Genomic DNA, 20514 nt, shown 5'->3' on the forward strand with positions numbered 1-20514 from the left:
CTGGAAAATACTTGTATGGTACATCACATATTAGAGCTCTTATGTTTCATAATAATGATAAACATTTCCTTGTTGAAACAATCTCTAATGAAATAATTTTCTGGACTTCCATCTACAGCCATGCACATTTCAAATACTGATTTGGAAGTACTGTTTCAGATCTCCAAGTGAGAGCACGGTATCTCTCTGACATTAATTCAGGTACACCATGTGATCCAAGAAAAATATTGAAATAAATAAAGCTTGGCATCTTTAAATACAACTCTTAAAGCAGCAGCATCTTTTTTCAGAGTCGTGTGGAAGTGAAAAAAATATGTGCACTTTAACAAATAGCAGAGCGATACTGCTTCACATAAGGTCCAAAATATTTCTTCCAAGTATTTTCAAAGGTTACACAGTTCTACTCCATCTACTCATAGGACAATTCCATGGACATCTTCTCAGAACTCTTGCTGCATTCAGTGAAGTTGATGTATATAAAATCCATTAGTCTTATTTCCAGGAAGACATAATGACTACCTTAAGCAGAATTCCCCAACCTGGGTGACCACCAGACATTTTTGGCTAATTCCCATCCAGCGTGCCTAATTTAGTTATGATGAGAATTATAGTACAAATGTTTAAGGGGATATCATTGGGGAAACCTGCCCTTCACCATGCTTCCAAAATGTCCTACTTTCTAGCTTTCTTAGCCATACTTCTGAAACAATCATGTTGCCTTGACCACTCTTTTTTATAAAGAACAAAACATGGAGTTCTATTTTGAAATACTGTTATGTGGGCAGCTCTAATGAAACATACTTAAAATGTAATACTACTAATTGAGGGGGAAAAGAAACTCCCTTGTTATGGCCATTAGTCATGAGTAAACTTATCTGATAATTAGGATGAATTCGCATATCACATGAAGCCATAATTTCTTGTTGAACTTCATCAGGAGAGCAATCTGACTCTTGTGTGGGCTGCAGAAAGAACTTCAGGTAAAGACTTGTGCCCTTCAGATTTGAAAAGGCAATTAATCTGGGGCATATTTAAACCACAGAATCAGGAAGAATATTAAGCCAAAATTCATAGCCTTTGCTGACCATACAGCATATTCCCATATTCAGTGGGAAACAAGATAAGCTTGTACTGGAAAGCAGATACTGTGTACACAACAAAGAACATTTGATGGTTTCAAATTCAAACAAAATACATTGTGCCTCAGAAGTTCTGCCAAACGATTCTACATGTTCTACAGTTCAGCAGAACTGAAATCCAGAACATTTTCAGTGTTTGAAACAAAATCTGGAGAAATCTTATTGGGTGAGTAGAGAAAATATGGTGTACCTTGTCTCTCTCTCTCTCTTCTCCTATCCTATCCTGCATGGCCTATGTGCTGGTTTACCTGCACTTTATTATCCCCACATCTGTTGGGAGACAAACCCTGAAAGCATGGTCCTTCCAAGATTTCCTGACTGTCTTGCTAACAATCTTTTTTCCATCAGAGTTGTGGAAGAGGCTGTCAAACCCTGCCAAGCATGGAACTTCCAAGAAATGAAAGAACTGTTGTATTGACTAGTTTTATTTACACCCTTCTCATTCAGAAGAGGAAGACTATCTCTGATTTGATCCTAACCCTTAGGAAAAACTTAGCAGGCAAATATAAGAAAAAGGAACTGGGGGTGGGAATGAGCAGCTAATGCAAGAATTTTTGATGTTAAGGAAAAATGAAGCTGAGTGGCATATTTTGAACTTTAAAAAAAGATTATTTTTATGTATTCAGAGCAATTATAAGCAGGATTCCACCACAAGAGAAGCTAATGGGAAAAAGAGCACAAGATGGATAGGAATTCTAAAAATGAAATACTGAAAGCACAATCACAAACAATTCCAATGAGGAAAAATGGAAACCAATAGAAGAAGGTCAGTGTGACTACCCAAAAACATTTGTGAAAAACAGAAAATCAAAAGACACATGCAAGAAGTAGAAAGAGGGACAGGTCACCAAAGAAGGATACATATGGCAATTTGGGTTTGTGGAGATGATGCCAGGAAAGCAAATGCTCAGAATAAATCCACGTTAACAAAAGATACTAAGAATAAATGGCTTTGTCATGTATGTTGAAAAGAAAGGGATGAGAAAAGAAACCATGTCAGCTGTTCAACAAAGATAGCAAAAGGATATCAGATCAGAAAGAAAAAGCAGAACTCAACTCTTGTTTTGGCACAATCTTTTCTGAGCAGTGTTCCCTCTGACAATTTAATTAGTTATTAATAGTTAAAAGAGCAAAATTCCAACTTGACAGGAACACAGTTCAGATCTCCAGGACCAGATGGATCACATCCTAAATGTTCAGCTCTTCACAGCAGAAGCAAGAATTACATAGCCCACAATATTGATTAGCAAGCTAGTTAAGTATGGCTACATGGCATGCCTGTTAGGTGGATCCACAACTGTCTCGAAAATGATACTCAAAGTATGTTCATAAATGGTTCCCCATCAAACTGGAGTGATATATTGAGGGAAACATTCAGCTAAATGGTACCAGCTACAGGACCCTGGATAATCTCAAAAACACTAAGCAAGATTTCACTTGGTTAAAATTTTAGTGGGAGACCACATAGAATCCCTGGACTATAGGCTAGACTGGAAGGATTGAAATTGGTATTTTTGTTCCCGCCTCCCATATATGCAGGAACCTTTTCTAAGACGCTGATGTGAACAGCCCCGTATTTTTATCTCCTCTACCAGGGAATATTTTTGTTGTTTTTGTATAATATTTAAAGCTAAAAAGACATTGCATTTCCTTTTTAAAAAATAAAGTTTGATTCTATTAATCTCTTCTACCCACAAAGGAAAATGGGCTGATTTCCCCTTGCACACAATTACAGACCTAGAGATGGCTACAGAATTTCTCCTTTTATCATTTTTTTTCCTTTACTCAACAAGATGCACATGCTGTGGGAACCCCTTTTCTCTCATACACTGGAGGTAGTGGAGAAGAGGCTAAGCAAATGTTTCCTCTTGGAAGATGGCGGGAGCCATAAGAACTACCAAGCTACTGCGCACCAAGGAAGGGGCTGACCATGGGTGTGCAGACCTAAAAGGTTTCTGGGACAGGAAGTTTGAAACTTCCAAACTTTCACCATATGGGCTCCACCATGCTGCTATATACTGGCAACAAGATAAATCTTGGAATTATAGTTGATCCCAAGAGCCGGTTTGGTGTAGTGGTTAAAGGCAGGAGGCTAAAAACCAGGAGACTGTGAGTTGTAGCCCTGCCTTAGGCATGAAGCCAGCTGGGTGTCCTTGGGCCAGTCTCTCTCTCTCTCAGCCTTGGAAGCAGGAAAGGGCAAACCACCTTGCCAAGAAAATTGCAGAGACTTGTCCAGGCAGTCCCTGATTTGAAGTTATCCAATCAAAAAAAAAAAAAGTTGATCCCAAACTAAGTATGAGTTACAGTATAACATTGCTGCTAAAAAGTCAAATGTACTTTTAGGTTGCACTGACTTAGGTTTCCAGAAACTACGCATTCACTTACTTTTGAGCGGAATTTATGTAACAGATCTAAAGAGTTTTCACAAAAGGGACACACAGATGCTGTTGCATCAACCAAGACAAACAAAAACTGTTCACGTGATGCCCTTACTCATCATCAACTGAGCCAGATTACTCAGTTGGGCCACTTTTCTGATTTTTCATGGCACGTTGAACCGCAAATCCCTCAGCTACGTTGTGGCTGAATGAAGAAACCTCTCTTCCCCTCTTTTGCAGCCAAACTCAACCAAACCATTAGCTCCCTATTTAAAACTACCCCAGCTCTTTCAGGGCAATAGCGACACAAAACCATCACAAGCCAGCCTCGCTCCAGAAACCCTCGCGCGCTAAGGCGGGGCACGGCACGGCACGAGCCATCCCGGAGGCAGAGAAAGAAGGAGGAGCCACCCGTCCTCGCCCCACCCAAACCTGTCCAGCCTCATTCGTGGAGCAGGGAATAAAAAGAGCGGCCGGAAGTGAGGCAGCGTGCATGCGCGTGAAGGGGGCAGCGTGGCTGGGAAGGCCTTTTCCGCACGTGACTGTTAGCAGCTGAGGGGTTGGTTTTGTAGGTAACGGGCGCTCACGTGGTGTCGAGGGTTTCGCTTCTCATCTCTCTCTTTCCCCGATATGGGGTAGTGTTTTCCAAAGGGCAGCCCCCCCTTTATTAATTTCCCGCGCCTTCTGGGGCTTTTCTCCCGTCCTCCGCCGAGCACCTCCATCGTTCCCGCGATGAGGGTATAGACTCCCGCGCTCACTGGTGAGCCTGCGGGCCTCCATCTGCTCGCGGAGATGTGCGAAAGAGGGGAGCCGTGGGAAACAGGATTGACCCGGGCCTTGTCCTACCTCGTTTCTGTTACTTGTTCGTTTATTAGACTTCTACCCCCTTTTCTTCTGGGAGCGCCAAGCGGTGTACGAGGCATTCGATTCCATTTTTCCTCACAACAATTACTCTGCAGCAATGGCTTCCCTTTGGAGCGTCGTCTTTCTCTAGGATGCGTGGGTTTAGAGTGGCTTAGTGATGGTCCTCTTTCTCTTGGTATATTTAGTCCAGCTATTTCCCAGTTGACAGTGACATCCAGAGCTTCATGTCTCCAGAACCAGCAATTTATCTGCTTCTGAAATGTTATCTTCCCCTTTCGATCCTGGCTCTCAAAATTTAAAATGGAAACAGTATGTGGTTGCAGCATTTTTCACACGTGTCCTATCTATGCCTGTTCGATTTCCTGTTTTTCTTCTCTCTGGCTTCCATCTGTTTCCCCCTTTACGGTTTCATATAAGTTCAAGAGCAGTTATAAATCCAATTCTTGTCAAAAGAGCTATTCTGGTAGTAATTTTTCTGGTGTTCTTTCACTGAGGTCAGTCCTCTGAGCCGGTGTAATCACCTCATTATTTGTCAGATAATGTCTCTGTTCAAGTGGCTTTATAATTTGGCTTTTGGCTCACCCGCAAGGCTGTTTTAAGGGCTGTAGACATCTTTCCCACTTTTATCCAGGAAATATATTGTGTCAGGATCTTCTGTACTACCATTTGGAAAGCAGGCTATTATCATTTTATTGCACTTTCTGATGATAGAATGTTACAGCAACTGTCCTATAATTCTTTCAAATGGTCTTAGGGCAAGCTGTCACATGTGCTTTGTACTATAGAGTTATTGTTGATGTAATTTTTTTATAGAGATTAATTATACTTTTGTAAATACTAAAAGGTTTACTGAGCAAGAACATACGAATAATGCTGTCTTTAAAGTGTCTTAGATTTTTTTAATTAAGTAGACTTAGGTTGCAAATTTGTACAAGTATTTTATATCTTTTGAATAGCAAAATGGCAAGACTTGGAAAAATATTTTTGCATATACAGTATTTATGTAATGCTAGAGAAACTTTAGGAAAATATATGCAATTGACATTTTATTCCTGGAAGGTGAAAATGTATTCCCCTGTTCATCTCCATTCAATCTGCCCATACAGTGATGTGAAAAAGTAAATACACCCCATTGAAATGTTTGACTTTTTCAACATTTTTCAACATACATATATCTGATCTTCATTTTAACAATACAGTGGTACCTCTAGTTATGAACTTAATCCATTCCGTGACTCTGGTTGCAACTCGAGTTGGTCTCAAGTCGAGGTAAAGTTTCCCATAAGGTTCAATGTAAATACGGTTAATCCGTTCCGCCCTCCGAATTTGGTCGCACCACGAGGCAAATTTCCCCATAAGGTTCAGTGTAAATACGGCTAATCCGCCCTCCGAATTTAGTCGCACCCCGAGGTAAATTTCCCCCATAAGGTTCAATGTAAATACGGCTAAACAGTTCTGAAACATGCATTTTATTTTTAAACCTCAAAAACATGAAAAAAAAGTACAGTACAGCACAGTATGAAGAGGGAGAATGGGGTGGAGAGGCAGTTATTGTTTGGAGGGAGAGTCCCCCTCCAAAGGGACATCGGGGAGATCTCCTTCAGGGGTTTCCTCTCTTCTTTGCCTCTTAGCTGCAGGCTCAGTTCTGGGGAAAAACCTGTCTAAAGTCAGTTGCCAGCCTGCTCTGCATTTTCTTTGGAGCCATGCTGACAAGCACACCAAAAACCTTCCAAACGCCACAAAACACACCACAAGCCTCACCGAACGTCTCCTTGCTACCGCGATCTTGCCCACAGGAAGCCGCGACCGCGTGGCAGCAGGGAAAATGGCTGCGGATCCGGTTCGTAACTCGAGGCGGAGTTCGCAAGTCGAGGTAAATTTTTGGGGCCGGAGCTGGTCGTATCTCGAAAAATTCGTAAGGAGGGGCATTCCTAACTAGAGGTACTACTGTATTGATAAAGGGGATATAATAACAGATCATGCACCATTTACATTTTGTAGTCTGTTGTATAATTTTAATAAACCTAAATGTGAATTTCACATGTGGAAAAAGTAAATACATCCTTACATTTATCACTGCCTCAGGTACCTTAAATTAGAATCAAGTGTACCAGATCAGGTGTAAATGATTAGAACATTAGAGAGAATCTGGGAGCAACCTGTCTTATTTAAACCTCAGACCTTTAGTTTGATTTACTCTTTATTGTTGAAGTATATGGAGGCAAAGATAGAGTTATTTGGCCACAGTATCAGAAGACATTTTTGATGAAAACCAAAGACAGCATTTCACCAGAAGAACCTGATGTCAACTGTAAAACATGGTGGTGGAAATGTTATGGTTTGAGGCTAGTTTGCTGCATCAGGACCTGGGCATCAGGACCTGGGCTAGTTTGCTGCATCAGGACCTTTTGTTCAGTTACTCAACTTTATATGCTGTTTGAATGAAGCTAAAATGCTGATATGTCCACATATTGTAAAAAAAAAAAAAACTTGGGGTGCACTTATTTTTTCACATGACTGGAGTTCTATGAAAGGGTTTTATTAATACAGCCGATTCTTGTTATTCGTGGTAGCTACATTCTCTAAAGTTGCTGTGAACACTGAAATAGCAAATACTGAACCATTGCTCCTAGGAGAAATAAAGGACATTTGTTTACAGTATGAAAACTGAAACAAGATTGAGTGTGGCCTTGTTTGACCTCAACTGGGAATGTGTGCATGGGACGACTCAATTTTTTTGCCCTCTGTACATGTCTGCAAAATACCACAAAACTGCCATGAGTATTGATTTTGGGGTTACAAATGCACTTTAGCAAGTAGGTGAATTTGCAAATATGGAATCTGTAAATAATGAGGATCAACTGTATCTGGTTTGTTTTGCTTAGAGTTAGCATTTTGTCTGAATCCAGCTACTGTTGTTTCTGCTTCATGATTTATAGCTTGGTTTATTGTGCAAATTTGAGAAGCTATTGTAAACAAATTATAATCCAAGGTGCAAATTAGGCCCCAGTCCAGTATCTCATGAGAAAGTGAAGTAAGCTGCTTTCATGTCAAGCACAAGCTCTGTTGGTAGAGTGTACTCTGGAAAGAACCACTAATCAACTGCTATTGTATCTGTGTTTTAAAATGCTCACTGTAGCATCATAGGAGTAAAAGGACTATATTGTAATGTATCTTGAGCTGAAAGACAACTTTTCTGCATCAACTGTCTATTGTCTTCTCATTTAAACAGTTAACAGCTGTTTGTTTCAACGTAGTGCTTTCCTTGTGCATATAACTCATCCTGGTTGTGCTGAAAACAGAGAGATAGAAATTCAGACAAAATTGAGTTCTTAATGACAGTGTTTGAAAATTCTGAGCAATCTTTTTGTGCCTTATTTTTTGTGCTAACATGAATAACAGTAATCTTAACAATAACCTTAAGAAATGAGTTATTTCAGGTTTGAGCCTTGTACCCTTTTTTACTTTGTTGATGTTCTCAACCCAGAGATCATTTTCTTTTATCCCAATTGTTTTGCTACCCAAATAGCACTTTTGGGTGTAAGCTGTAATATTCTAGTATATCGTATAAGTTATTTCAATATCTTGTTGGAATCACAGTAATTGCTCAAAGGAAAGGTACCAAAAAGTATTTTAGGGACCACTGGTTGTTGGCTGCACACTAGGAGACAATGCTGCTTTATCCTTTCCCCTGGTGTACACTCCCTCCCAATTATTATTTTTTTTATAATGGTTGAAATCTTAGGTGATCTCCAAATCTCACAGGTTTTTGGCATTCTTGCCTCATATATCTCAAGGCTTAAATTGGGAACACAAAAATCTTGCAAGGTTTGGCACTCTTGCACAAGTTGAACCATTTTATGTGTAAGAATTAAGGATATTTTATGAAGCAGGAACACTGAATTATGGCCCATAGGTACCAGTATGCCACTTTTAACACAAATAGTGGTCTTCAGTTTTCGATTATGATACAGTCTACATAAAGGAAAATGTGGTGAATTGCTTTACAAAATTAGGGAGTGTGTTTTTGGCTGTAATCTTTTTTCAAACATTTAATTCATGCAAAGGTTTGTAGGGGAGAAAATCTGTTCTTAGAGTTTACTGTATATGGCAGAAACCTTTTTTAAGACGAGAAGTGTAAGTATAGGTAAGGATCTACATCTCAGTAGTTCACTGGACTAAATCCATATACCCCCAGTTCCAAAGTTGGGTATTGTGAAGAAATTTTGATTGAAGAGAGGACTTCCTAGCAGTCCTCTTTGGAAGATGGAGATTCGGTCTCTCAAATTCTTATTTTCTCCTGAAGTACTTTTCCTGCAAATTGTTGGCCAGGATTTTAAGTAATAGGGCTTTTATCTTGCATCTTTTTCCCTATCAGCAGCATCAGCGCTATGACACTGAAACACAATTTCAAACACATTTGAGTTCATAGTTCCAGAGAAGTAATATGTGGTGAGTTAATTCTGTTGGTCTGAAACAGAATAAACAAAATTTGTATATGTTCTTGCTCCCCCAAACTCCTGAAGCCTGTGGCTAAAACACTGTTACTTCTGCTCCCCTACCCCAATTCAGTAGGTTTTTCTTATCCCACAGACAAATTAACAAACCTAATTAGAGCCTGACAGAAAGCTGGAAGATTAGACTGATTGTCTAATGTATTTATTGGCTACCTGTGAACCTGCACATTAAAAAAAAATCTATTTGTATTAACTGCTCTAGTAAATATGGCCTTCTAATTTTTATGCCAAGTCAACAACTAGCAAAAAACAGGGTAATTGTAAGTATAACTGACTTTATTGTAGAACATATCTGAGTCTGTTTCTTTTATTACCTATTATGAAAACTAAATAAAATACCACTTTCTTTTAGAATTGGTAGCCAACAGTTCTGGGGCCCATTTAGAGAGTATAAGAGGTATGTGTAATAGTTATTTGCTGGATTATTTGAAGTTTCTCACAACTTCTCTGTATGATTGCCTCCCACCCAGCTTTTCGGACAACTATTTGTTATATGTGTAATAGCTGTATGAACTATAAAAGGTATTAATTGAAATAATTTTCATTATATCCTGGCTTCTACTGTTTAGAAGATTGGACTCACAGCAGAGTTAACATAGTTTTGTGGAGGCTTCTATCAGTTTCCAAACTATGGATAGAGAAGACAGCTATGGTAAGATAAATTTAGATTAATGAAAGTGGCTGCTAGATGTGACTCTGCATGAATGAATATCATGTGTTTGTTTCTCCTTAATCTTAGCTGCCACCTGGGGTCCTCTTCATAGTCATCCCTGAGCAACTTGGAAATTAAGGGAAAAAGAAGACATTACATATCCAAGGGGAGGGAGGAATAAATATAAATAAATGCAATAAAGTTTGGTGACATCAAGGCTCACACACATTATGGTGGGTCTTCATAGTCAAAAGTTTGTGTTGAGCAGAACCCTAACTTTCCTACTAGATCAGGAGCAGGGGGGAATATTTTGTCCTTGACCTTGTGCAGTTCTAAAACACAACAGAATGCCAAGGACAATTCCTTGTTCCATTGTCATCTCAGTGATTGAGAGTAGAGTGCACTAATCTAGTAGCATTACTGCTCATCTTCATTGTATTGCATTTCTGCAGTGCTAACAGTTTTTCAAAAGTATAGTGTGGTGCAGAAAACCTCCAGCTGTGTTTGAGCTGGTTGACTAGTCTGGAATCATCTCTGTAGGTCACTGAGCTTCTGAGTCCCATTAAACACCTCTGCAATTACAGTAATGATTCTCACATCCTCTCCAGCTTAAAGCTTAACAGAAAATCTGCTTTCCATTTCAAAGGCATCCAGAACACTCAAAAGCGCAGTGAAATTGTACATATAATTCCACTTGTGAACTTCACATTGGGGGTAGTGCTGAAATTCAGTTGTACCTGCTCTGCTTAAATGTGCTGTGAGCTATAGAAATGATTCCTCCACCCATAATCCAGTCCCAGAGTCAGGAGAAAGGCATGTCATACTCGGGCTTTCTTTCTACAACACGTTTCATTATATGAAGAGAAGATAACATGCTGTGTGAACTCATTAACCCAGTCAGTGGGTGGGAGGGGGCTTATAAACTCAGTTTGCCCCCAAACAACTCTGTAGGATGAGACTATCTCCCTAGGGCAGCCATGTTATACATATGGAACAAGAGAGTTGATAGAGAGTTATCCTTCCCATCCAGCTGTTGAAGCAGATGAAGTCTTAAGACTGGGGCTTCTTGTAGGCACTCAGTTCCTTCTATGCCCCTAGCAGCCAACTGGGAGTTGGGAATAAAAAGGTGGGTAAGTCCCAACCCTAATCAGGGTAATGCAGAATTTTAAACATTTTTTCTTCTCTGAGGGGAAAAAACCAAGTGACAGCCTCCTTTGTGGCAACTAGAAGGACTTTGCAAATACCAATTTTCAATTTTACCAAGACATTGAAGAACATGCACTTCCAGTGCATGGGGTAAGTCAGTTGCCAGAGGAATGTTTGGGCTGATTTAGTTTACTAGTAATAGGCATGAGATATAACAGGAATTGGATGCCTTTGTTTAAAAGCATCGCGTGCTTTCAACTATAGATCATACCTCTAAAAACATGTCAAGTAGATATGATTTTGCTGCACTTGGGGCAGTGTTCTGTTGAATTGTTTCATTTCTAAATGGAGTATAAATATACTAAATTATATTTCAGTTGTACAATCCAAGAGCATCTCACGTATGCTATTTTGTTAAATGCAATCTTTTACACTGATGGAAGAAATTTTGTTCATATAGCATTTCATTGGAAATACCCATACTGAAGAAAAGAAAAAAGAATCAGAACAGTCTGCTAGTAAAGATTCAATCTTAGACTTGCTTTTTATAGAACACTTGAGATTTTAATGATGTTCTCAGATTTTTCCTGTAACAATGTGTTGTTGTGGTCTCTAAATTGAAAGCACAGAGGATTTTGCTAAAGGTGTAGTCCAACACAGTGACTCCCCCACTTGGCTCAGAGATAGTCAAACAAATGCCACTTATCTTGTAAGGCCAGTGGGGACCATGCAGCAGCACCTCTTCAATTTTCTTGAATAACTCTTTTAATTGGACTGTCTAATTGAGTAGCTTCAGGGATGCAGATTCTCTGCAGCTCTCTGTTCATTTCATAAATGTGCTCATTAACATCTGCAGCACTGTCTTGCGCTACTGAGTACATTTCTTTGTTTAGTACCCTAATCACCTAAACCTTCTGAGTGAATTTAATTAGCCACCAAACTTGAAGTAATTTTGTGGTTATGGAATACTAAGAACTGATAGCTTTTCTTACCTATCTGATTAATTCCAATACATTAGTGTGTTTTTGCATTTCATTTACAAGAATACTTTTGGGATATTCAATAGACTTCCATGTTCTTTTCTAATAGATGCTTTGGATCCTGAAAAGCCAGTGCAATGTCCATATGACAAAAACCACCAGATCAGGGCTTGTAGATTCCCTTACCATCTTGTCAAGTGTCGTAAGGTAAGGTATGGAAATATTTTGTTTAAATGTAGTTGCTGATACAGGATATCTGCCTACTTGCTTATTTCCCAAATGATACATTTACTTCTTTTTTGGGTATGTCAGTGTTACTGCTCTTTCCCAATTTCTTCAGGGTATGTTTCAGTCATTCTTAATCTCCCTCATTCCATTCCCTCCTTTTTAAAATGTGGCCCTTTTTTCTATGTATTTCCAAATGACAGAGAAAGATTTGGCTATCCGCATTGGGTCTGAGTGGTACCAAATTCAAAACTGCATTTTTAGTCTTATAAATATGATTCTAGTATGAATCATTTTCCAGAACTTTACAACAATGTCACCAAATAATGAAAACATAATCTGACCTGCTCATTACATTTCCAGCAATTTTTAAAGAATTAATAAGCCATTTTAACCATTAAGACTGGAATAATATACCAACGATGGAAAAGTAGTATACTGAGTAGCTGGATCTGGAAAGTAGTCAATGGCTTGAAGGGAGAGGGGATGTTGCCAGCTACTTTGAAAGAGCTGGTAGTATGCCCTCTTGGATCCAACCAATTTAGACAGATGTTGCTGAGTCTTCAATCTTCCTTTTTTAGGAAGGTTGCTGAGAAGATGGTGAGGCTTCAGTTGCAGTGTGCCCTAAGTGAAGTGAATTATCTGGATTCCTTCCAGTCAGTATTCAAGCCTGGGAATGTACAGAAATATAATTATTTGCTCTGGTCGAAAACCTTGTCAGGGCTTGGATGGAAGGAGAATATGTCCCTCCTGGTCCTCTTAAACTTCACAGTGGTTTTCAGTATCGTTGACTGTGGTATCCTTTTGTACTGCCTATGAGGGTTGGGTGTCAGTGGTACTGTGCTTCAGTGGTTCTGCTCCTTCCTAAGCAAGACAGTTCTAGTCAGTAGAGTGGAGTGAGGAGGAAATGTCAACCCAGCAGTTACTCCATGTTGTCAAAAGTAAACAGTCTGGCCACTCCATTATCAGAAAGAGAGAAAGAGTTGGAAACAGAGTCTCTTACCCCCCAAAAAGAATGGCATTTAACCTTTATGGATAGAATGCCTGGAACCTGTGAGGGACTGAATGAGTAAGAACAAGATGGAAGTGCCATAAGGCTCTCTTGGCTTTTGGTTACTATCCTGAAGGAACAGGTCTGTGGCTCGGTCATGCTATTCATGGTTACTGCTAGATAGGCAGGTGGAGGCCATGGCGGGGGAGGGGGGGACTTTGCCCAAATTTGGCTGGTGCACCAGTTTCAGCCTACCTGGAACAGAAAACCTTGATAACAGTTACACCACCTCAATCCATTTAGACTCTGGATGGATGGATGGATGGATGGATGGATGGATGGATGGATGGATGGATGGATGGCAGGCAGGCAGGCAGGCAGGCAGGCAGGCAGGCAGGAAGGAAGGAAGGAAGGAAGGAAGGAAGGAAGGAAGGAAGGAAGGAAGGAAGGATAATGTAACAATATAAAAGTATAGTGAAACTTCTAGGCTGGACTACTGCAATGCACTCTGTATGGAACTACTTTTGGAAACTATTCTGAACTTATGCCTGGTACAGCCTGTCTGCTAGTGTGTGAAAGCTTTCTGAATTATGTAACACTGATGTTGTGAGCATTGCATTGGTTGCCAAAGCCCTACATGCTTTGACACTTAGGTAGCTTTAGGACCAGTTGGTTCAAGTGGAGTGGACCCACTCAGTGAGTGCTTCCCATCGGGGATAGTGAGTATCCTTACATGTTAAATCAAGGTACAGTGGGTTAGAAAACAATGTTTCTTAGTTTGTGCACCATCCCTGTTTAACAGCTTAACTCCCAGAACTTCAGATGACATCCCCTGCTTGCTTTTAGAAAGATAGTTAAAACAGAACAGTTCTAAAGAACATTCTTAATTGATGTTTTAATTAATATTTTATGGTACTATTATTTGGTGACTTTATATAAATTGCCAAGAGTCCATATATAGTTAGCAATATACAAATGTTGTAATAAATAAATATTTGTAGACTAAATCCTTTTCAGTATAAAGTTACAGTAATTATAGCCCCATTTGTGGTTCAAAAAAGATGGCCTCTGGGTTCATGGAAAGTATCAGAGTAATTCTTGATGGTATGTGTAATAACTCCACGTAAATATAATTCTTATTTAAAATAAAGGGCTTCTCTAATTGAACACTTTTATTTTATATTCTGCAAATAAAAAGCTAGGTCAGAAAAGAAATTAAGATAGAAATGTTCTATGAGATAGTGTATTTACTTATAGGGCTTTTTTTTGTATGGGAGATGTTTCAGACATATGTAGCCCATGCAACTGCAGACCTAAGTGGCATATCTCAGAAATAGGTTCATCAGTTTAGTGAGAATTAGGCCATAGGCATCTGCTGTGAGAAATTAGGAAGGGATGTGAAATAGTATATCTTCATTTACAAAAATCTGCCTATGCAGGTGCTGATTCAATCCCTTGGCCTGTTTAATGTAAGCTGCTTATTTATTTATTTATATTTCAAATTTAGTCACTGCCCATCTCACTCAGAGAGCAACTCTGGGCAGTTTACAATAAAATAAGAATAAAAACCAGTAAAAATACAATAAAAATAGTATTCATAAATACATATAATATTTTATATTAAAGATAGTTTATAATATTATTCAGATGTTATTCCAGTATACTTCATAGCTCCTAAATAAGCAATCATGCATCAGCTCACACAGCCGAGGCACAATCTGCTTTATCTGAGAATGTATTTGGGAGTTCCTTATTCCCCGCCCCCCCCCCCCAAATACAGTATGGCATAAGCTATCCATTTATTGTTAGGTTGATGTAATGTGGAAACCTTACAATCAATGATTTTATCTACCTGTAAAAAGCTAGAGAAGAAACGTTCGCTTAAACTTTAAAAATAGTGAATTCCCTTTCTGGCTTTCTTCCAGCTGGGAGAAACTGCCAAACTTGTATCTTTTTCAGTGAATCTAAACACTTCAGCATATTGTCTTAGCTTAGCCAGCATACTCCTCAATAATGAGCCAAATCTTCATGTTCTTCTTTGAGATCTTTTCATAATTTTCTTAAACTGAAGGTTCCTAAAAATGAGCCACAAATCCTTTCTTAGTACCAACAAGATCAATGACCCATCAGCAGCACTGAGACAAGTGAGTTTTTATATGATAAAGGTTTGCATTGCAAGCAAGAGTTACATTTGGAAAACTCAGACTCATACATTCTTTGATAATCTCCAGAGATTAAGTTCCATACAAGCAGTAGTCAGTTGAGCAGAATAGTTTGTCAATTGTCTCATCACCAGCCTTAGCAGTAGAAGACTGACTCTGAAGTAGTTTGTCCTCAGCCAGTCCTTGAATTGTGACAGTATCCTCAGAACCTAACATGTTTAATCTCTATTCCTATTGCCAGGGAAAATGCATTTTTAACCACACTTTACAAACTGGTCCCTTAATTGCAAACTCTGTCTTCTTCCAGTAAATTTGCTTTCTTAAACTAATACAAATTGTATTAGCTTCTGAACATTTTGAATTTGATAAAACATTTCAAACTGAATTCAACTTCTTTTTAGACACTATTCCTTTCCCAGGAGCCCCTGGCCTTCAATTTCTTCATGTAACTGAGACTTGGCATTATAATCTCTTTCAATGTTTACTTCATCAGAGCAACTGATTCATTGGTAATGAAGCAAACTGGCTGGCCTTTCACCTCCCTGCAAAATAAATCAGTTGTCTAATTCTCTTTTAAAATATGGCCCTCAAAATGAAATGATAGAAATTCAAGTTACCTCACTTCAAGAAAAGCACTATCAGTATGTCACCATCATGCAGCTACAAGCTTTTCCTATGTAAATCTGCTCAAAAGTGAAATCAGCATTACAGATATCCCCAGTACCTATCAGTGCTGAAATACCTAGCCTGTGCATGCCTACTCAGAAAGAAGTGCAAATAACAGCCCCAAATGAAATGTTGTCAAACTAATTTCTCTTCATAAATTACAAAGCCACATCTTTAACCTTATAAATAGGTAGATTTATTGTATTAATGCACTGATTAAGATTTAGTCATGTCCAAGAAGCAGTTTATAGAGGTGCATTGGCAGCTCTGGAGAATAATGAAAAGGCTTTGGAAAATAATAGACTGCCTAAGGTATGGGGAAAGCCCCCAAAATCAAGAATACATAGGAGTAATATGTCTTGCTAATCAAAACCCACCTAATAGATCAAAGAGAGGGAGAAAGATAAGGAGAATGATGGAAACTAGTATGCCAAGCATGAAGGGGAAATCCCAGTTTCAAATCATGATTTGGATGACCAGATAAATTTTTTGAATGTGACCACTATGTAGGGATTTTTGCTTGTTGAGCTGGTGGTGGTGGCAGTATGGAGAATCCAACAGGAAGAGATTTCTGGGATAATTTTTTTCCTGTGTCCTATCCCTCTATAGAGTTATTTTAAGAGAATATAACTGCGCTTGTTTTATACCGCCCAACTAAGTAATGGCACTTAGCTACCTTTGGCTGATCTTGAAAAACAAAGCAAGATTGGATGTGGTTAGTAGTTGGGCTGTAAGCCAAACGGGGAAATTTAAAAAAAAAATTCCCTGAAGAAGATGATGGCAAACCACTTCTTATTTGTGCCAAATGGATGTTTCATGAAGAAATAAAGTCGCTACTTATTTTGTCTCATAGCTATATTTCACTGTTTGTTAAAAATTTGTTAAATGTTAAAACAGCATCCTGGTGGTGTGTCAGTGAGACAACTGTGACTTTGTTATCTGTACTTGTCTTCCTAGAATCACCCTGAGATAGTGCAACAGCTGGTCACTTGCCCATTTAATGCTCGTCATCAAGTCCCCAGGGAAGAGATCAGCCAACACATATCAAGCTGCGATGACAAACGATGCATTGAGCAGGACATTGGTAAAAATAAATCTTGTGAATTGACTGTTGACAGCTATAACTGCACCTTACTTTGTTGTTAGGATTTCAGAAATGGTTTGTTGAATGAGTTGTCTTCTGTCTTTAAAAGACCTTTCAGCATCTATTATAGGTATTATAGACTGTCTGGTTCTCTGTTGATTGTGATTTGGAGTGGCATAGGTGGAATAACTGTCTTTTTTCTTGATGACATAGCAGATCCTTTGAGCCTTTAGCTTCATAAACCAGTGACTTTTTATTGTTAAACATTGCAACATAAATTGTGCACGTTATAGTAAAAGCTACTTGGGGTTAGGGTTATTACCAGCAGAAAAGAGCAGTGGTAATAATACAGTCAGGTCCAGAAATATTGGGACATCGACACAATTCTAACATCTTTGGCTCTATACACCACCACAATGGATTTGGAATGAAACAAACACAATGTGCGTTAACTGCAGACTGTCAGCTTTAATTTGAGGGTATGTACATCCAACTCAGGTGAACGGTGTAGGAATTACAACAGTTTGCATATGTGCCTCCCACTTGTTAAGGGACCAAAAGTAATGGGACAGAATAATAATCATACATCAAACTTTCCCCTTTTAATACTTGGTTGCAAATCTGTTGCAGTCAATCACAGCCTGAAGTCTGGAACGCATAGACATCACCAGACGCTGGGTTTCATCCCTGGTGATGCTCTGCCAGGCCTCTACTGCAACTGTCTTCAGTTCCTGCTTGTTCTTGGGGCATTTTCCCTTCAGTTTTGTCTTCAGCAAGTGAAATGCATGCTCAATGGGATTCCGGTCAGGTGATTGACTTGGCCATTGCATAACATTCCACTTCTGTCCCTTCAAAAACTCTTTGGTTGCTTTTGCAGTATGCTTTGGGTCATTGTCCATCTGTACTGTGAAGCGCCGTCCAATGAGTTCTGCAGCATTTGGCTGAATGTGAGCAGATAATATTGCCCGAAACACTGCAGAATTCATCCTGCTGCTTTTGTCAGCAGTCACATCATCAATAAATACAAGAGAACTAGTTCCATTGGCAGCCATACGTGCCCACGCCATGACACTACCACCACCATGCTTCACTGATGAGGTGGTATGCTTAGGATCATGAGCAGTTCCTTTCCTTCTCCATACTCTTCTCTTCCCATCACTCTGGTACAAGTTGATCTTGGTCTCATCTGTCCATAGGATGTTGTTCCAGAACTGTGAAGGCTTTTTTAGATGTCGTTTGGCAAACTCTAATCTGGCCTTCCTGTTTTTGAGGCTCACCAATGGTTTACATCTTGTGGTGAACCCTCTGTATTCACTCTGGTGAAGTCGTCTTTTGATTGTTGACTTTGACACACATACACCTACCTCCTGGAGAGTGTTCTTGAATCTGGCCAACTGTTGTGAAGGGTGTTTTCTTCACCAGGGAAAGGATTCTTCGGTCATCCACCACAGTTGTTTTCTGTTGTCTCCCGGGTCTTTTGGTGTTGCTGAGCTCACCGGTGCGTTCCTTCTTTTTGAGAATGTTCCAAACAGTTGTTTTGGCCACGCCTAATGTTCTTGCTACCTCTCTGATGGGTTTATTTTGTTCCTTCAGCCTAATGATGGCTTGCTTCACTGATAGTGACAGCTCTTTAGATCTCATCTTGAGAGTTGACAGCAACAGATTCCAAATGCAAATAGCACACTTGAAATGAACTCTGGGCCTTTTATCTGCACATTGTAATTGGGGTACTGAGGGGATATCACACACCTGGCCATGGAACAGCTGAGGAGCCAATTGTCCCATTACTTTTGGTCCCTTCACAAGTGGGAGCCACATATGCAAACTGTTGTAATTCCTACACCGTTCACCTGAGTTGGATGTACATACCCTCAAATTAAAGCTGACAGTCTGCAGTTAACGCACATTGTGTTTGTTTCATTCCAAATCCATTGTGGTGGTGTATAGAGCCAAAGATGTTAGAATTGTGTCGATGTCCCAATATTTCTGGACCTGACTGTAGTTCTGGGTCACTGGCATCTCCTGTTCAGTGGAGTGAAGCAAGCAGGGCCAAAAGCTATATATTACTTGCCCTTTTATGAAATAAGCAAATGTCATTGTGTTCTTAGTCCACAAACATCTAACAGACACTAAGCAAGGAAACTAAACATGAGTATCATACTTCGAGGTTTATTGATTGATTGATATAATCATTTGTAGACTGTCCATTCCCTAAATAACTCCAGATGGTTTACAGTGCTGTACAGTGATTAAAAACCATCAGAAACCATTTAAAAAGCTAATGGAGACAGCCCAGTACTATCAGCACCCAAATGATCCTGAGGCAGCTCCCAACCCCTTCCCTTGCTGTGCTATGGAAACCCTCACTTTTAAAAGATTGCATGGAGCAGATTGAATCTGGACAGGATAGACAGTTCTGTAGGTACCTGGGTAACTTTTCCCATCTGCAAGCTGGACTTATACTGCAAAGAGAAAGCATTCTCTCATTTTGCTCTTTTGATTGAAAAAAGTAGCAAAGATTTAACCACTTTTGTCATGTTGAAGTACTTTGGTAATCAAAACCTCACTAGATGTTTAAGGCCTCTTCTCTAATATGTGTAGAAGTGTGCCAGGATAAGTAAGTGTGAAAGAACCAATACAGCTTGAATATCATTTGGCATAAACCTGAATACTTAACCCTAATTCATGTACTGTAATATTGAGAATAACTACTGCTGTAACCAGGCCAGTGCAGCTGTACCTCATAGTAAGTGAGTATTAGATTGAGGCCTGTATTTGACAGAATATCATCACACTGACTTAATTGTCAAAAGGTTTATTTATTTATTTATTTTATTTTCAGACTTGTATGCTGCCCATCTCCCCCAACGGGTGACTCTGGGCGGCTCACAATAATAAAAAAGAAGAAAAAACACAGGTCTCTCCAAACATGGATAAAATCTATAAATGATTAAAAAAACATATATTAAAAATGCCCTAAAAACCTCCTGTGATTTTAGCCCTAAAAAACCTGTAAGATGCTGGGGGGGGGGGACAACCCATCACCCCATCACCCCACCAGCCATCTCCACAGGTGCGGGGCCCCCTCTGGCCCCCAGGCCTTCTGACAGAGCCAGGATTTGATCCCTTTCCTGAAGGCCATGAGGGAGGGGGCACACCGCACCTCAGGAGGCAGGATGTTCCATAGGGCAGGCGCTGCAGCAGAAAAGGCTCTCTGCCTAGACTCCACCAATCGAAATTCCTTGACTGGTGGGGTCTGCAACCTGCCCCTTCTGCTGGACCGAGTGGGGCAGGCTGAAATGACTGGGGCGAGGCAGTTTCTCAGATAACCTGGTCCCGTGCCATGAAGGGCTTTAAAGGTGATGACCAACACCTTGAATTGGACCCGGAAACAAACTCGTAACCAATGCAGCTCACGCAACAGTGGTGTTATACGTGCCCTCCTAGGGGCATTAAGAACTGTCCGTGCCACCACATTCTGCACCAGCTGTAGCTTCCGGATACTCTTCAAGGGTAGCCCCATGTAGAGCGCATTACAGTAGTCCAACCTGGAGGTGACCAGGGCATGAGTGACCGTGCGGAGGTGGTCCTGATCCAGGAGGGAGCGTAACTGCCGCATAACACGAAGTCGTGCAAAGGCCCTCCTAGCCACGACTGCCACCTGCTCTTTGAGCAGGAGTTGTGAGTCCAGGAGAACCCCCAGATTACGC

General features: G+C 39.9%; 1 protein-coding gene across 1 annotated transcript in view; it reads left to right on the forward strand.

Moving 5' to 3' along the window:
* The first annotated feature begins 4005 nt into the window (after window positions 1–4005).
* The window catches only part of LOC103048463 (gametocyte-specific factor 1), a 46323-nt gene continuing 29814 nt past the window's right edge, over window positions 4006–20514 (forward strand). Inside the window, exons 1-4 of the mRNA XM_088138520.1 lie at window positions 4006–4089; window positions 9468–9550; window positions 11786–11883; window positions 16678–16804. Coding sequence (XP_087994646.1) covers window positions 9529–9550; window positions 11786–11883; window positions 16678–16804 — 247 coding nt within the window. The 5' untranslated portion in view covers window positions 4006–4089; window positions 9468–9528. The remainder of the gene's footprint in view (window positions 4090–9467; window positions 9551–11785; window positions 11884–16677; window positions 16805–20514) is intronic.

This window comes from Python bivittatus, unplaced genomic scaffold (genome assembly GCF_059951505.1).
Source record: "Python bivittatus isolate LINGU-HERP-01145 unplaced genomic scaffold, Pbiv_v1 ctg000220_np1212, whole genome shotgun sequence".
Lineage (NCBI taxonomy): Eukaryota > Metazoa > Chordata > Lepidosauria > Squamata > Pythonidae > Python > Python bivittatus.